Here is a 15,880-nt window from a genome sequence, read left to right on the forward strand (position 1 = left end):
GGGTATGGTCAGGTCTGTGGAATGAATTAAAAACGAAAACAAAATGGTGAAATGAGTTAAATGAAGCTGAGAATACTACACTACTTGACAGAAATACACACATTAAAGGGGTCATATGATGCTTTTTTTAAAGATCATTATTTTGTGCATTTGTCTACAATATAAATTGACAGTAATAAAGGGATGCGGATATGAAGATTGTTTTTAATAACGTGCATTCCAATTATAGAAATTAATACAGATTGGTCACAAGATAGCATGATTTCATTATGAATAAAATAATTAGAAATATAATGGAAAAGACTGAATAAAGGTAATAAAGAAAGCCAAATATTGAACAACCATTAGCTGTATTCTCTGAAAATTTAAAAATTTAAAAAAAATAAAAAAATAAAGCAAGTCTCCAAACTGAATCTCCAAAAGGATCATGTCTATCTGCAGAGCGCTGTGATTGGCTGAGATCAGCTATCTTCCCTGAGGGCTAAACCTCATACACACACACCTTAAGGAGCCGTCTCCCTTCACTGGAGGTGGAAATGAGCCGGACTTAAGATGCTCCTGGTGTAGGTCTCTCAGGACAACTAGACAGAGTCTGGGAATAATGTCTGCAGTACTGCTGCACTAAAGAACATGGTAGTACAGGGTTTAATGTACTTTAACTAATTAAGCCACCAGCTAGATATTATCGTTTTATTCAGTCATTTCACAGTTTCATTTGCATTGCATAAATATGACAATATTATAACATAAAAAATTTGCAAACTAATTCTTGTTACCTTATCAGTTCACTGTTGCTTTGTCCTTGTGTTATATATGCTTTATATGCTAGTGTACTCCTAAACATTCAGTCTTTCTCCTCCATGAAAATGAACCATGAATATTGATGACTCATCCTGCACTACACAGAATTTCATCCAATCAAATGCTCTCTAGGATGAGAATGTCACTTCCCTGACTAGCAAGTAGAAAATCATGATTCATAGCTGTGATGTAACTTAAGCCTGTTAGCTATTTAAAAATTAAAAGACAAGCCCCTTGATATGTCCAAACTTCCTTTTTGAATAGGATATATAAACACAAAAAAGAAACTGTGAAGTGAATTATTTGTGCTTTTAGTGACACCAAACAACATTTAAAAGAGAATGATTATTTTCAATAAAGAGCTGAATACTCCCATTTGCTATTGGTCAATCTAAATGATAGCCCCGCCCCACAATCACACCATTGGTTGTGTCAGTGTTGCTGGGCTGGGCTGGTCAGGATGCTCAAACAAATAGCGCCACTGTTTACACTTTCTGGGGAAATAAAACTTCCAACGAATCATTTATTATTATTGTTGTTATTACATTTTAAGTTGGGGCAGGAGAAAGTATTTAAATAAAAAATACACACATTAACTTTAAATACTCACCATTATGAAAATTCCCACAAGAATCCAATAACATCAGTCAAAGTTACATGATCTATGATGAAGCTTAGAGGACCTGACGGGCTGGAATCAACTCAAGTAATGTTCACTGACATTTGGAAAGAGTAAGTTGATTATCTTCTTGAGCTGTAGTGTCAGCATTCCTCCATCTAAACATATTTATGGAGGAGAAAGTGAGATAAACAAGTAAACACAGTAGATTACTTTACCAATGGACAGATGGACAAGAAGGTAGTATGTACTGGACAATTTGGGGAAAGTTCACTGCTCAACCACCAAAATGATCTAGAGATTTACAAAGTGACTTTATATTCCTCCCTACATATAGGGTTCTGGCTTCATGATGTCGTATCATGAATCCTTACAATGGAGGCAGAAGGATTGGTGTGTGGTCCTTTCAGATATCTCTGCAGGCAATCCCCAGTCCACTCAGCCAGCTGTCAAGGTGAGACAGTTTTATATGTTGAAGCTCCAATGCCCTTGTCCAATTTCACTTTGTAGTGAATCTGGGCTGAACATGCCAATCCTCATATTACCAAACAAATTAAATCAGCGAACTTGGAGGAGAAGTGGGGGGAGGTCCTGTCAGACGCACCACAGCCTCTCCTCCCAGCCTGCCAGGAGATCAGGGCACTCGGAGAAGAGCTTGGTTAATTGGTTTAGGACGTGAAGTGTTTCTGACAAGCACCCAAAGACAGAGGAACTGCAGAGAATGATCTCAGGAGGAGCGCTGGTAAAGTTCAGGTAATGAAGCTAATACTTCAGCAGAGGTTCATTTCAGAGCTTTGCAGTGCATCGTTTAGCCTCGCCAAACAAAATGACACCTTATGTACCTCTCCAAGCAGCTTGTCAGTGAAACCAAATTGTTGTTCTTGGTTTAAGAATGAATGTTACTGCAATGGACTTGAATCTCAAATACTAACATCTTAACTCTACATAAGCTCCAAGGACAAATTACAGACCATACTAATGGGGCAAAATGCCCAGGGCCTCGTCTGGAAACAAGCTAACTGAGATGTACCTGAGGAGTTCTTGTCTACAGTATATCAAGGTTGTCCAGTCCTGCTCCTGGAAGGCTGCCTTCCTGAATAGTTTAGTTCGAACACTAATTAAACATCTAAAACCAGCTTCATGGTTACAGGGTTAAAGCTGAACTCTGCAGGAAAGTGGCCCTCCAGGAGTAGGATTGGACAGCCCTACTACAGACAGAGCTGAGTTTCTCATGAATCTCCTTGTATTTACAACTTTTTGTCTTGTTTTTTGGATATTTTTCAAGAGGGGTCCTCCAAATGGGTTGGTGCCCAAGGGCATCACAGGACTATATGGCATTCTCGATCAGCTCAACTGTTCCCGGTACTAGCACGTGGCGCTCCTTCAAATGACTTTTACCTGGTAATGCGCCACAGAGCATCACCTTGAAAACTTTTGCCATTAATTTGCAACAGCAGAATATAGCGGTTGCTCAACTGTATGAGAATTCTGCTATTCAGCAAAAACAATCCCAATTCAAATCCTGTGTAGAGGCGTTAAATGACATTTTCTTCGGTTCAAGGCACACTCGTTTAGATCGAGGATAAGACTCACACAGGATGCTGTAATTTGTCTAGGGTGTGAAAAAAAAGGTTATGTTTGTGGTTTATAGGTGACACATCCTCCGGACACATTCGCTCATGTCAGCTTAGTGTTTAGTACCCATATATTTTATCGTAAGCCTGCAGCTGTCAGCTCATAATAGGAAGCAAGGTCACGATCTCTAAGACCCTTCAAAATTCATTTATTTGGATATTGTGATTTCACACCAATGACTGAAAGGGGTCCGTAACTGTCTAGTTGAATTCAAAAATAATTGGACTTGCCAAGTAACCTTGGGTAAAACCAACTCCAACTGGTGTTTGCTGGAAGTATAGCGGACACCATATCGCACGAATGATTAAATTGGACATACTTCCATTCTAAAATTTGGCCAAATTAGTCCCAATATATTATCGAAGTTATTTTCATACATCACAGCAAAAAAAGAAAGAAAAAAAAGAAAACAGAAATAAGTCTGTCTAAAAAAATTGTCTTTAAATAATATTTTTTAATTATTTATTATAATTTTTTTTTTAACTAAAATGATCATAACTCAATTTTCCAGTAAAACAACAAACTTCTCTCTGATGTATGCTGAACTTCTCCAATTACTTGGAGATGTCAGTTTAAACCACATCATGTCTCTTATCTAATCAACAACTGAATTTAATTAAAAAAAAAAAAAAACATCTAAACACTTCACCTTTAAGGTTAATAACTGAAAAATTTTATTAAAGGGGTCATATGCGATTTAAATTTTTCCTTTCTCTTTGGAGTGTTACAAGCTCTTGGTGCATAAAGAAGATCTGTAAAGTTGCAAAGACTAAAGTCTCAAATCCAAAGAGATATTCTTTATAAAAGTTAAGAGTCAGCCACGCCTACCTAAAACGGCTCGTTCTAACACGCCCCCCAATGTCTACGTCACGATGTGGGAAGATTTGCATAATGCCGCCCAAATGTTCACGCAAAGAAAGGCATAACTTTTATTCTCGCAGTAGTATTGTTGTTGCCGCCACCATGTCGTGAAGGCACTGTGTGTTTCGTTGTGAAAGCGAAACTAATTTGTTTGGTCTTCCAAAAGAGGACGATATCTGCTTCGTCATGCCTGGAGCTGATCCGTGCTGGTTGCTGATTAAATACTACAACTTTGCGCTGTGGATCGCCGGATCGGCTTTCACCGTGGACGAAGCGGAGTCCAGATGACTGATGTCATCACGTGGTTGCCGCAAGCTCTCTGGATGCTCCTTTGTCGAATCCGCCACCTCTGCTCACTCTAGCCCTCCGGCCGTTCCTCACTTTATCCCCCGGCCTCTGCTCACTCTAGGCCACAGTGTGTGACGCTGTGTTTCATTGTGAAAGCGAAACTACTTTGTTTGTCCTTCCAAAAGAGGACGATATCCGCTTCGTCATGCCTGGAGCTGATCCGTGCTCCTAGTTTATAATGGGTTTTAATGTTTTTGAATCATCGCTCCGGTCTGACAGGGCATCATCACAGTATGGTAGGGGCGTAGCATTTCCGTCACACGCTTGAGGTATTCGGCCAATCACAATGCACTGGATAGCTGGCCAATCACAGCACACCTTGCTTTTTCAGACCGATGAGCTTTGTAAAAATCGATGCGTTTCAGAAACGTGGGGCATAGAGGAGAAACAATAATGTAAAATATGTGGAAAATAATGTGTTTTTTTAACCTTAAACCGCATAAACATTTCATTACACCAAATGCACAAAATAATGTTCTTTTTAGCAGCATCGTATGACCCCTTTAAATAATATTACTCCATATTCATTTTTGATTCATGAACATCACTCAATTTTAACAGATAGATGAGGTCATCGAGGAAAATTTTCTTCACTCCATCAATGTGCTGGCAGAAGAAAAGGTGGTTTGTTTGTCCTCCATGTGTCTGCCAATCACAGCTCTCCCTGAGGGTTTCCATCAATCAGTTTGCCCACATCCTCCTGCTATCAGTCTAGACATCAACGGGCAATGCGGCGGGGGCTTCCGAGCCACAGCAAGAACCTGACACATCTCTCACATTCAGAGTTAAATATCGCAGCTCTTTCATGTTCAGACATTGCAGTTGTACATCAGCCCCCAGGACTGTTTGGTAGCAAAGGACCTCAAAAGGAGGACAAAGGTGGGAGCGTACGGTCCCTGACTGATGTTAGAAAGAGGCTGGAGAGAGATCAGAGAAAGGAGGATAAGTACCTGCACTGTGCAAGCATACAGGGTGAAGCGATGGTTTATGGGATTGAAGCCAGCGCTGACAGCATGTGTAACTCAGAGAAGACGGCGCTTGGTGAGATATACTGACGGGGTGTAATAAAGAAGGAAAAGCAGACTGAGATCTGACCTGCCCAAACGGCTCCACGGCATGCTCTCACTCAGGTCCTCTCTTGTACTTCAGACAATCAGCAAGAGACAAGGTTATTCTTTCTGAAAGAGGTCTTCAATCAACCACCCACAAGGAGACGCGTCGCATTTAACCATGCAGGGCTACCATTTTTATGAAAACAATTTGTTTCTTGAAAAAGAGCATTTTATTAAAACAAAATGCATATTTACATTGCAGAGGTAACTATCCATAGGTTGGCACAATATTATGTACCTTTACAAAAGAGGAGAATGTATACAAAAATGCTTTTAGGTGTATCAGTGAGATACAAATGCTTTGGGACACTCCTAAAAAGGCAAAGTTGAAAAACTGAGCTGTAACAACTGTATGTGCTATGATTAACTAAAAATGAGCTAAATATAGAGCTACCCCTGTCTTAAGGCTCACAGGTCTTTGCCTTTCCAGAGTATTTTGCAAAAAACAAAAATCTATGGTTGACAGTAACACATGACGGCTTTAAACTGCACAAACCTGTAGAAAAGTACACAGCAATTAAGAGATGCAATGTCATTTTTACATGATGTACAAGGGTAAAAAAAAATATGCCCACATATAACTTTAAATAATGACATACTGACACGTAACAGCAAGCTGAACATTGCCGAGTGTTGATTCATGTAAATTAGATTACTAAATTTAAAAGGCTGCCGTCAGTCAGAGAGAATGGCGGAGGCGTAAAAGGAGAGTTTGATGGAAGTTGCATAACATGGGATAGCTGCTGCGCCCTCTTCCAGTGTGGAGCCAAAAAAAGGCTGCGGAAACAGTATTTTCTTAAAGGCTGTCTTGTACCGTCACACTTTAGCAAACACGACAGTCTCAACAAAAGCACCTTACTAAGCTCATCAGTTAAACAATAGTCCCTCTCCAACCAAACAAAGCTGATTTTAATTGCTGCATGTATCTCTTACCTGTGAATAACAGTGAATACTAAAGATCTTAAGTATTATCCTGTTCTTTTTTAAATTACAGTTTGTGCATTATTATATAACCCCTTCCGATTGTTAACTCAACACATTGTTTTTTAAACTCGTGGGACAAATTCATCAACTCTGACATTCACTTTCACAGTATCGCATTTCTCAGTGATCTGCCAGAGTTTGTTTCTATACATGCCCGTCTACAACCAAGGGTGCCAGGCGGGGTCCATGCGGCACAGGTTGTCCAAGCTGTTGGCAGCTGCCACTAGTGTATTTACTTTACTCTCACCACCCTCGAACTGGGCCAAGTTGTGGAGGCGGGTCATGATGGCAGTCACAGCTTTCTGGACCAGAGACACCAGCTGTTGGCTGTCCATGTTCTCAGGTTGTCCAGCTGAGGACAGAGGCATGGATGTGTCCTCCTGCGTCTTCTTGTGCCATGCGATGATCTCATCCCTAAGAACAGCTTTCAAGATGCCATCGACCTGATTGAGAGGATACACAGGTTTAGAGTGGGTCAAGAGCCCTGGAGACTGAAAGTGCAGTCTCATTTGTCATTATTCTCATTCCTCAAAAAGCGTACCTTGAAGTTAGGCTGAGCAAAGCAGCGTGCTACTGCTATCATAGAAGCCGTGAGGGGTCCAGATACACCGATTGTGGTCAGGAACTCTGAGATGTTGGGCGTCAGCCTGAACGGGACAGGCCGGTTGGCATCCAAATCACCAGTGGCATCATTAATATCAAAGCGGAAGTACGATACATTGAGTTTTCCAGTGTCCTGTTGGGGGAACAACACATCAGGATGGTGTTAACTAATTCAACTTTGAAAATCTGACCTTGTCATCCAGAAACTACAGTATGCAGACGTATCAAACTTTGAGAGAGGGAGTATCATGTGGCGCCAAGTTGTTAGTTTCCATTCAGAGAAACAAAGCAAAATCAAATTTGGGAAAGGAGCCTGTTTGCTCATGTGGGACTCAAGTGGGACCAACATCAGACAACAGCTAATCTATAGCACTCTGGGAAAACTGGATAGCGTTGTAGACATCCGACCACAAAAATGTGAGGATGTATTGATCCTACACCCACTGTGGTCTGTGTCAGCATTTCAGCATATGAACAAATATAATCTTCCATTTGCCTTCTGATGCCCTTGTTGTAGAGCGTCGTTTTTTTTTTACCAATGAATTATTTCAAATAACTAATGTTTTCAAGATTACCATTTCCAGTAGGGGTGTAACGGTACACAAACATGACGGTTCGGTACGTACCTTGGTTGACTTCACGGTACAGCATGGTGAAAAAAACTAAAAATAAATAGCTAAACAGTGGTTTACTGAACAAATTGCTCTTTCTTGAAATAAATACAATTATAATTAAAATTTTCTTAGGGATAAAAAAATCGACCTCAGCTGATGCTCTAAACTATAAGGAGCCCTTTTACATTACTATAGGTTACAATTAACAACAGATCCTGAACTTAAATTTAATTACTATTTATTTTTAAACATAATAATCAACACTGAACATAAATAAATTTGTATGCAAAATTGCACAATGCAGTTTTAAATTAACTTCTAAATTATAAAATTTCTATTTGTTGTTGAAATATATTCATTTACACAGTGGCTGTCATAACTTGTTTCAGAACTGTTTTTTTAAACATACATTAAATAACTAAGACATCACTAACAGGTTAAGTAAAATATGAGTATATAGTCTAATATTTCGCCAAATGCTCTTCTCTAGACTTAATTTCTCTAGCAAAGTAACGAGCTGTGGACACTGATGGCCTGAGGTAAATGAAACCCTACGTGACATTCTGTTTTGACATCTTTCCATGGTTGAAACACAGATTGAGCAATTACATGTTCATTTATGTTTATTTCGCATTAAAACTAGTAGTAAAGAACTGATTGCTCTGAGGTGTCGTTTGAGGAGTTTAAACAGTGATCTGTCACGCCACATCAAAGAGCGTCAAAACTGCATTTTTTGTTTGAATTTCCTCAAAAAAAATTGGACAATTTTAAAGATGAGACTTTATTTCTAATCAAAAGTAACAATATATAAAACTGGAAGTTTCCAAGAAGTTTCACTCATGCAGTAGTTGAAACAATGCTGTATTTGTTCGTGCTCTTGGTACATGCGTACCAAAACATTTTGGTACGAATACGTGTACTGTTACACCCCTAATTTCTAGTGTTTTGGGCGAGATCAGAGATTCTGTAGTTGTCTACAAGATGTTTATTAGTTTAATAATGATGAAATGTCACTCAAATATTGTTAAGCTCCTCCAAGCACAATAACAGTGTTAAAACAGGATTCAAGCTCAATATTTAGAGCCTGCACAGGACCAAACTCGATATCTGAAGTCAAACGGACTGGAAGTGATACACCAGGGAAATGCATGATGGTTTGTGAGTGCGTTATTGAGAGAGCGAGAGACAAAGACAGCACATATCTGCTTGTCCTCTCTGCCTGCCGTGGTAATCTCCTAGTGCCTAATGAGATCTGTAGAGTGGAACCGGCAGCAAGGGGGCTTACTATACCCACTTAGCCGCCCATTCCTCTGCCTGTCAGAAAACTGCAGATTAGAATCACAGGACGAGTTACTCGTTTGACAATCATTTATAATAAAAGACTCTATGGACCTGCACTCATCCGATACTGTACTAGATGACAAAGAATCATAAAGACAGCTGGAGAGTGGCCATCAAAAACTGAAATGTGTGATAACCCAACAAACTGCTTTGGACTTGGATACATGTATATTTGATGAAAGAGGGCTAGTATTAGTTCCATGACGTCAAGTCATTCAGGTACCTGTGCGATCTGCAGCATCTCCGGGTTGAGACGGTTCAGGTGCAGCATGAACTCAGCCAGGCCGATAAGAGCAAGCTGGATGGTGAACATTTTGCGGAAGGTCCAGTAGTCTGTGGCGTTGGGGAAGGTGTGTAGCGCCCACTCCTTCAACATGCTACGAGGAACCATGTTGCCCTGGACCTCCTTCAGAATGTCTCGCAGGACCTTAAAACATGGACAAAAATATATATTATAGTTCAAATGAAAGAAAAGCTATTTTAATGGTTAATTTACTCTACTGCATATTAGGGTAAATGCCCAGTTAATTTTCCCCCAAAATTAAAAGCAAAAATGACACATAAATATAAATATGTAGAAAAAAATAACAAGAGTATATATTTAAAAAAACTTTTAAAAAAATAAATAATTTTTTCTTGAAAAGCTTTCTCATATTATTCCCAGCATACCTGATGGCTGGCTTGGGTTCCTCTAGCCTGAACAGTCGCAAGTCGGTCATAATAGCGGGAAATAGGGTTGTCATGCTCAATGCCCTTCTTAGCACAACGCTGCTTGTAGATTTCCACCAGAGACAGAGACGATGGATTGTCCTCCACTAACCGCATTTGAGGAGACACCGCCACCACCCTTGGGACTGAGAAGAGAACAGATTTAAAGAGGATGTACTTTACTCTACACAAATCCCACTGACTATTTCAGCTGATATTCAAAAATTCTCTTTGAAAAGCATCTATTTGGCTTTGATAAAAGACTGTTAACCTGAAATACGACCTCATCACCTAAAATACTTCTAAACATTTTATCCCCGTTTATACAATCATTTTATTAACATAGTCATTTTTAAACAAGACACATTAACAGCTGTGAGAGGCCCCAAAAACACCTGTGAGGGAGTAAAAAGAAAAGCATGTCACACGACCACTGGGAGCCTCTCACACACATCTAATAAATGACTTCAGTGAAAGGCATTAATGAATGATAAAAATAGAATACGTACACAAACATCCCTAATGTTACTTAATGATTATTAATTGCACTGCAGCATAAAATCAGCCTCTTTTCTTTGCAGTAAAAAAATTAAAAAAAAGAGAACAGACAAAATGTTTCAGAGAAAGCTAAAATGTGGCACCCTTGACCTCTGAACTGATAGGGTTTCATCTTTAATGTGTCTATCACAAGAAAGACAATTTAGATCTTCCTCCCTCAGTCTCCACAGGGAGAAGAGCAACCTCATTGTTATTCATTCTGCTCCAGTCCCCTCTCTTTCTTCTTCTTCTGTTACCACTACATAGATTTTCTGGTACTACTTTTCACCTCAATCTTGCCTCTTTTTCTTCTCCTCTATTCTCCATCTCCCCCAATCTGTCTGAGAGCAACTAGGCCATTGAATCCAACACTCAGAGCAAATGGACAGCATTCAAATGGGGCAGCTCAGTACACATGCATGCCAAAATTAAAAATAGACAACTAGAGAATGGAAAGATTTTTTTATTCTAAATTTTATATATATACTTAAAAATTTATTGGCCATGAAAATGGAAGGTCTTGTCCAAAAGACTGACATAAATAGATGTAGTCAGTGCTATTTCAGGGGAGCATGAACATTTCTGTGTGATCTGGGATTGCTGCAGTACCTGTGAATATATATATATATATATACACACACACAATGTATTTATATTTTATTCTTTATAATGTTTTACAAATAATTTAATATGATTTTACTTTTTTTAGAAATAGGCTTAATCAACGTAAACTCAGCACACCTGAAACGACGATAGGTGTATGTGAACAAAATCAAACAAACAGTTGAATCAAAACCAAGTAACGAACCCGCACACTATCAATACTTGCTAATTCTTAAACTTTATTTATCACACGCAATGTTTCGGTCATTTCGGCACATTTGCCTGATGAAGGTCGGTGGACCGAAACGTTGCGTGTGATGAATAAAGTTTAAGAATTAGCAAGTATTGACAGTGTGCGGGTTCATTACTTATTTTAGAAATAGACTTAAAAATTTATTGGCCATGAAAATGGAAGGTCTTGTCCAAAAGACTGACATAAATAGATGTAGTCAGTGCTATTTCAGGGGAGCATGAACATTTCTGTGTGATCTGGGATTGCTGCAGTACCTGTGAAAAAGAGGTGTCTCTTGGTGGTCTCTTTCCTCTTCTCCAGGCAGGGGTTGAGTAGCCGCAAGAGTTGCAACACGCGCTCCTCTCTGCGGGACTCTGTCAGACATGCGTCATTCATCACCAAGTACGGATAGATCTTGCCGTTGTGCCCGCGGATGTAGAGACGTCGGGCAGCTGTGTTGTGCTTTTGAACAATCTCCACCCTGGGCATGAACCTTAGGAGGTAGAGTAAGAGGGCGGTGAGGCAGAGAATGATGGGTAAGTGATGAAGTAATCACTATGAATTAAGGTCTCAGCTGGAGTCTAGCTTAGAGCTCCAAGGGGAGAAAAAAAAAAGGGGGAAAAAAAAGTTAAATCAAAAACGACCTACGTGTTCAAGTTTATGTGTTAGGGACATGAAGCTACATATTTAAGATTGAGCTGTGGGCTGCCTGAATGACTAATCATCTAATTTGTTTTAAAGGAAATCCTTAATAATAAAATGTAGGTTTGGTTTTGCCTGAAATTTTTTTTTTTTAATAAAAATACATATAGAAATAAAATATAATCCAGTATCTTGTCAGTAAACTAGATGATTAGTGGGGCTGACTAGTTTTTTTTTTTTAGATTTACAGTTTGCTATATTTTGGGAAAATGTGTCAGATCAAACTAATAAAAATAAACTAATTATTCATGACTTACTTAAGACGGAGCAACTAGTCAGTTGTTGAATGACTAGATGATTAGTAAGGTTGACTAGATGATTAGTAGGGAAGATTAATTTGACTGACTTCATTTTTTTTAAATATTTTTTAATAGGTTTTGATATTTTAGCGGCAAAATGTGTCAAGTATAACCAAAACTTAATTATTCATGCCTTCCGTGAAACAGATTGACTAGTCCGTTACTAGATCACTAGATGATCAGTCGACCAGAGCAACTCCATCCCTAATAAAACTAAACTAATTATTCATGACTTACTTAAGACGGAGCAACTAGTCAGTTGTTGAATGACTAGATGATTAGTAAGGTTGACTAGATGATTAGTAGGGAAGATTAATTTGACTGACTTCATTTTTTTAAATATTTTTTAATAGGTTTTGATATTTTAGCGGCAAAATGTGTCAAGTATAACCAAAACTTAATTATTCATGCCTTCCGTGAGACAGATTGACTAGTCCATTACTAGATCACTAGATGATCAGTCGACCAGAGCAACTCCATCCCTAGTGTGTATCGATTGTTACCTGGCAATCTTGATGTAATAGTGTGTGGGCTTAGGCATGAGGAATTCTCCCGGAATCTCAACTTCAGCAGTCTGGGCCGAGAAGTTGCTAAGGAAACGGCATTTCTCCTCAATCAGGAAGAACTTTGGCATTTGCTTCGTCTTGGCTTCCAGAATCTTGATCCACTTCTTCAGCTTTGAAATGAGATTGTGAAGCTTCATGGAGCCGGGAACGCTGAAGTCAAAATCTGCGAACGGAAAGAGTGACAGGGCAAGGTAAACCAGAAGAACAGATAGGTAGCTGAGAAAAAAAAACAACAACACTGCAAAAGAACAAATGGAAAAGACTCCGGATGTGTGAAAGAGGTAGACATGGCGTAAAACTGAGAGATAGTGTGAAAGAGACTGAGAGAGGAGACGTTATCTTTGGATCAGGGAAACAGAAGTGGTGCACTTCCTCCCAGGTCTCCCTTGCGACGTGAAGGTGCTGATAACATCAAGGTTCATAAGGAGGGAAAAAAGGATTAACTGCTCAATGCAACTTCTAAATGACATTGCGCATTAAGTTAGAGAGCAGACACAAAAGGTATGGTCGGAATGCAAGCCACGTTCCCAATTTTAGAGACAACCTCCGGGCCAGAACGTCTTTATCAAATAGGCTAAAAGCTGCTCCACTTTCATTCTTCTGTTGTGCTACATTAATAATACCACATGCCGCAGATACAGAAACGGCTTGGCATTTAATTTCATACATTTAAGAGGAAAACCACCCTTGAGAAAAAAATCTCTTCGTATAATTAAGGCTTTGGCAGAAGAGGCTTTAATTCAAAAGCATCTTGCAATGAGCTGCCACTCATGTCAAAGCCAGTGAGATGTGGCCGCCACACATAATGAAAGGCCATTTAAGGAACTCTCGCTGCTTGCATGACACTCACAATATCGTCAATGTCCCGTATGACATTTTGATTAGCAGTGAACTGCCATGAGCAACGCAGCTCCCACCCATTTCCAGGCCCCGAATTAGAAGTTGTCTTCTAAAATCAGACACGCTCTGTAATCTCAGCCAATCCGACTCTCTCTGAAAGACTTTAAGACTGTTTAGGTGTTTAATGACCAGTGAGCATTAAAAAAAAAAGAGAGAGTTGACTTGAAAAGCACGGCTACGCACAGCGGTCGACTTGGTGTAATCAATTTAGAAAAAAATTAACAGACAATCCCCTGTAGCGGCGGTGCCCTGAAGCGAGGGTTTTTTCAGATAACGGTGCCTCCTGGGCAGCACGGTTCTTCTCTGATAAATGTAACACCTTTGTGGGTTCGAAATATGGATGGGTAGTACGGTGCGCTCAGTTTCAGCTTTCTCACTGACCCAGGATCAGCTCAACTGTAGAGGGATTTGAGCTCCCCGCTGCTGTGGAAAACAAAGTGTCTGCTCTCTGACCTGTGAATGAGATACACCGACGGCGGAAGTTTTCTGCACCTAATAATGCTTGGGCGGTGGAGGTGGCCAAGCACTAAAAATACCCCCCCCCCCCCCTCCCCATCGGCCGTCTGCCCGCGCTGCTCGCTGTGCAGCAGTCTCCGGTGAATTCTCTACTTTAAATTCCATCACTGAAATGCCTGAGTGAACACAGTGTACAGCACAACAGGAGCCCTGAAACAGCCTCGGCCCCGCAGACATGCTCTCGCTTTAGATCAATGCAGACAGCAACGCTTGAGAACAGCATAACCCTGCACCGCTAAAACACACGTTTCAGAAATATTAACACAACTAGTACTATCTCACAGTACTATTACTAGTATTATTTCCCAGTACTATATTCCACACAAACAAAAAATGTAGACAATTTAAGCAAATTTATCTGTTACTATTTTTTTTTATAAAATACCTAAAAGAATATTAAAATAAGTAGAAATGGAATTATGACTTCAGTGTTTTGAATAAAAAATTGCAAAGACTCATGCAGCTACGAAAATTTTTTTTGTGTTTGTTTTACTCATATTATAAAGTCTCAGCTTTCACAGTCGCATCACGTTGCGCTGCAACAGCTGAATGCATACATCCATTTGTACTGTTGTTGGAAGTAGCGCAAACATGTGGAAGCACATCGGAAATAGAATGAGACATCGAGTCAATGTTGGTGTCCCATGTCGGCTCCGATAGCCCTGTGGGCAGCGCGCTGACATGTAGCGCTGTGGGCATCCCGAGTTTGAATCCCATCTCGTGGATGGGACTACTTGCATAGTGTGATATATTACATGCAGTTGTGTACTTACGTTATCCCAAAAGTTCCCAAGGATTTGTAAATAAATAATGGCTCGTCCCTGGTCATTGTTGCTGATCAATGACATAATATCCGCACTATACTCAGTTTCCAGTAGAAACTATGGCAACACTTGGACAAAAATGCTGCTGTACAGTGAAATGAAAATGAAATGTGTTGACCGCAGCATTAAACTTAGATCTGCTCAATGTTGCTCCATTATTTTTTTTTACGCGTTTTTACAGTGTTGCGCATTATAATCAATCACACACACGAGTCTGTTCAGCTTATGAATGCAATGGCCAATCAGAGGCGTTCAGATGAGTTTTTTGTTCACTGCACGCACTTTGCTGACTGAATTCAGCTCTCACGCGAATTCTCTCATCATAAGCAACAAAGTGCAGATGTATGTATGATGTAAGAGATTCATTCATCAAACCGTGTATAGACAGCTTCACTGATTATAAGGAGAGTTTTTTGAGAGTGCTTAAACTCGTGCTAGACTGAAGTCAGTCATAATGTTATTTGTCAATGTAAATGTTCTTTGCTTGCTTCCTCTGTATAATTTATTCACTGTTTGAATAACCGTAGAAGGTACACAGGTAATAAAAAATTAATTCATTACCTCATCCATGAACATCCTCCTTCATAGCGTCATCAAGCTTCGCCTTTGTTACAGTTTTGAAAAACCTCTAGTGGCGAAAATATACATATTGTACCTTTAAATTAATCTTAATATGGTCAAATAACCTTTAGAGAGCATTCTTTTTTTTTGGGAAGGTCACATTTGATAAACAATAACATTTGCTCATGGCTTGATTGTGATTGAATTAAAGGATTCTTGACAAATGGTGCTGGAGTATGTGTTTTTTGGACATGTGCGTTGGAATGGAGAGCTTGGGAGGAGAAACCCCTAAGGAAGGGGAAAGAAGGATACAGGGAACGAAGCAGGCTTTGCGCTTTGCTGGTTCCCCTCCAAAACTCATTCCCAGTAGCACACTATTTCAGACGGGCAGAGAAGGTTCAGGGCGCGATGGCCACGCCTCACTGCCCAGAGACAGCTGGCACCACAACATCTGTTTTACACACTTACAACATTAACAGTCCTCTAAGGCCATGAACACACACACAGGCCTCCG

At 39.8% G+C, this 15,880-nt stretch overlaps 1 protein-coding gene across 1 annotated transcript in view; it reads right to left on the reverse strand.

Moving 5' to 3' along the window:
• Window positions 1-5,522: 5,522 nt before the first annotated feature.
• LOC107584185 (transformation/transcription domain-associated protein) overlaps window positions 5,523-15,880 on the reverse strand; it is an 83,370-nt gene continuing 73,012 nt past the window's right edge. Inside the window, exons 55-60 of the mRNA XM_016270690.1 lie at window positions 12,503-12,728; window positions 11,274-11,491; window positions 9,588-9,772; window positions 9,142-9,345; window positions 6,902-7,096; window positions 5,523-6,803 (exon numbers count right to left, since the gene is read on the reverse strand). Of these exons, the coding sequence (XP_016126176.1) occupies window positions 6,519-6,803; window positions 6,902-7,096; window positions 9,142-9,345; window positions 9,588-9,772; window positions 11,274-11,491; window positions 12,503-12,728 (1,313 nt within the window). The 3' untranslated portion in view covers window positions 5,523-6,518. The remainder of the gene's footprint in view (window positions 6,804-6,901; window positions 7,097-9,141; window positions 9,346-9,587; window positions 9,773-11,273; window positions 11,492-12,502; window positions 12,729-15,880) is intronic.

Source organism: Sinocyclocheilus grahami, unplaced genomic scaffold, assembly GCF_001515645.1.
Source record: "Sinocyclocheilus grahami isolate Dianchi unplaced genomic scaffold, SAMN03320097.WGS_v1.1 scaffold57.1, whole genome shotgun sequence".
Taxonomy (NCBI): domain Eukaryota; kingdom Metazoa; phylum Chordata; class Actinopteri; order Cypriniformes; family Cyprinidae; genus Sinocyclocheilus; species Sinocyclocheilus grahami.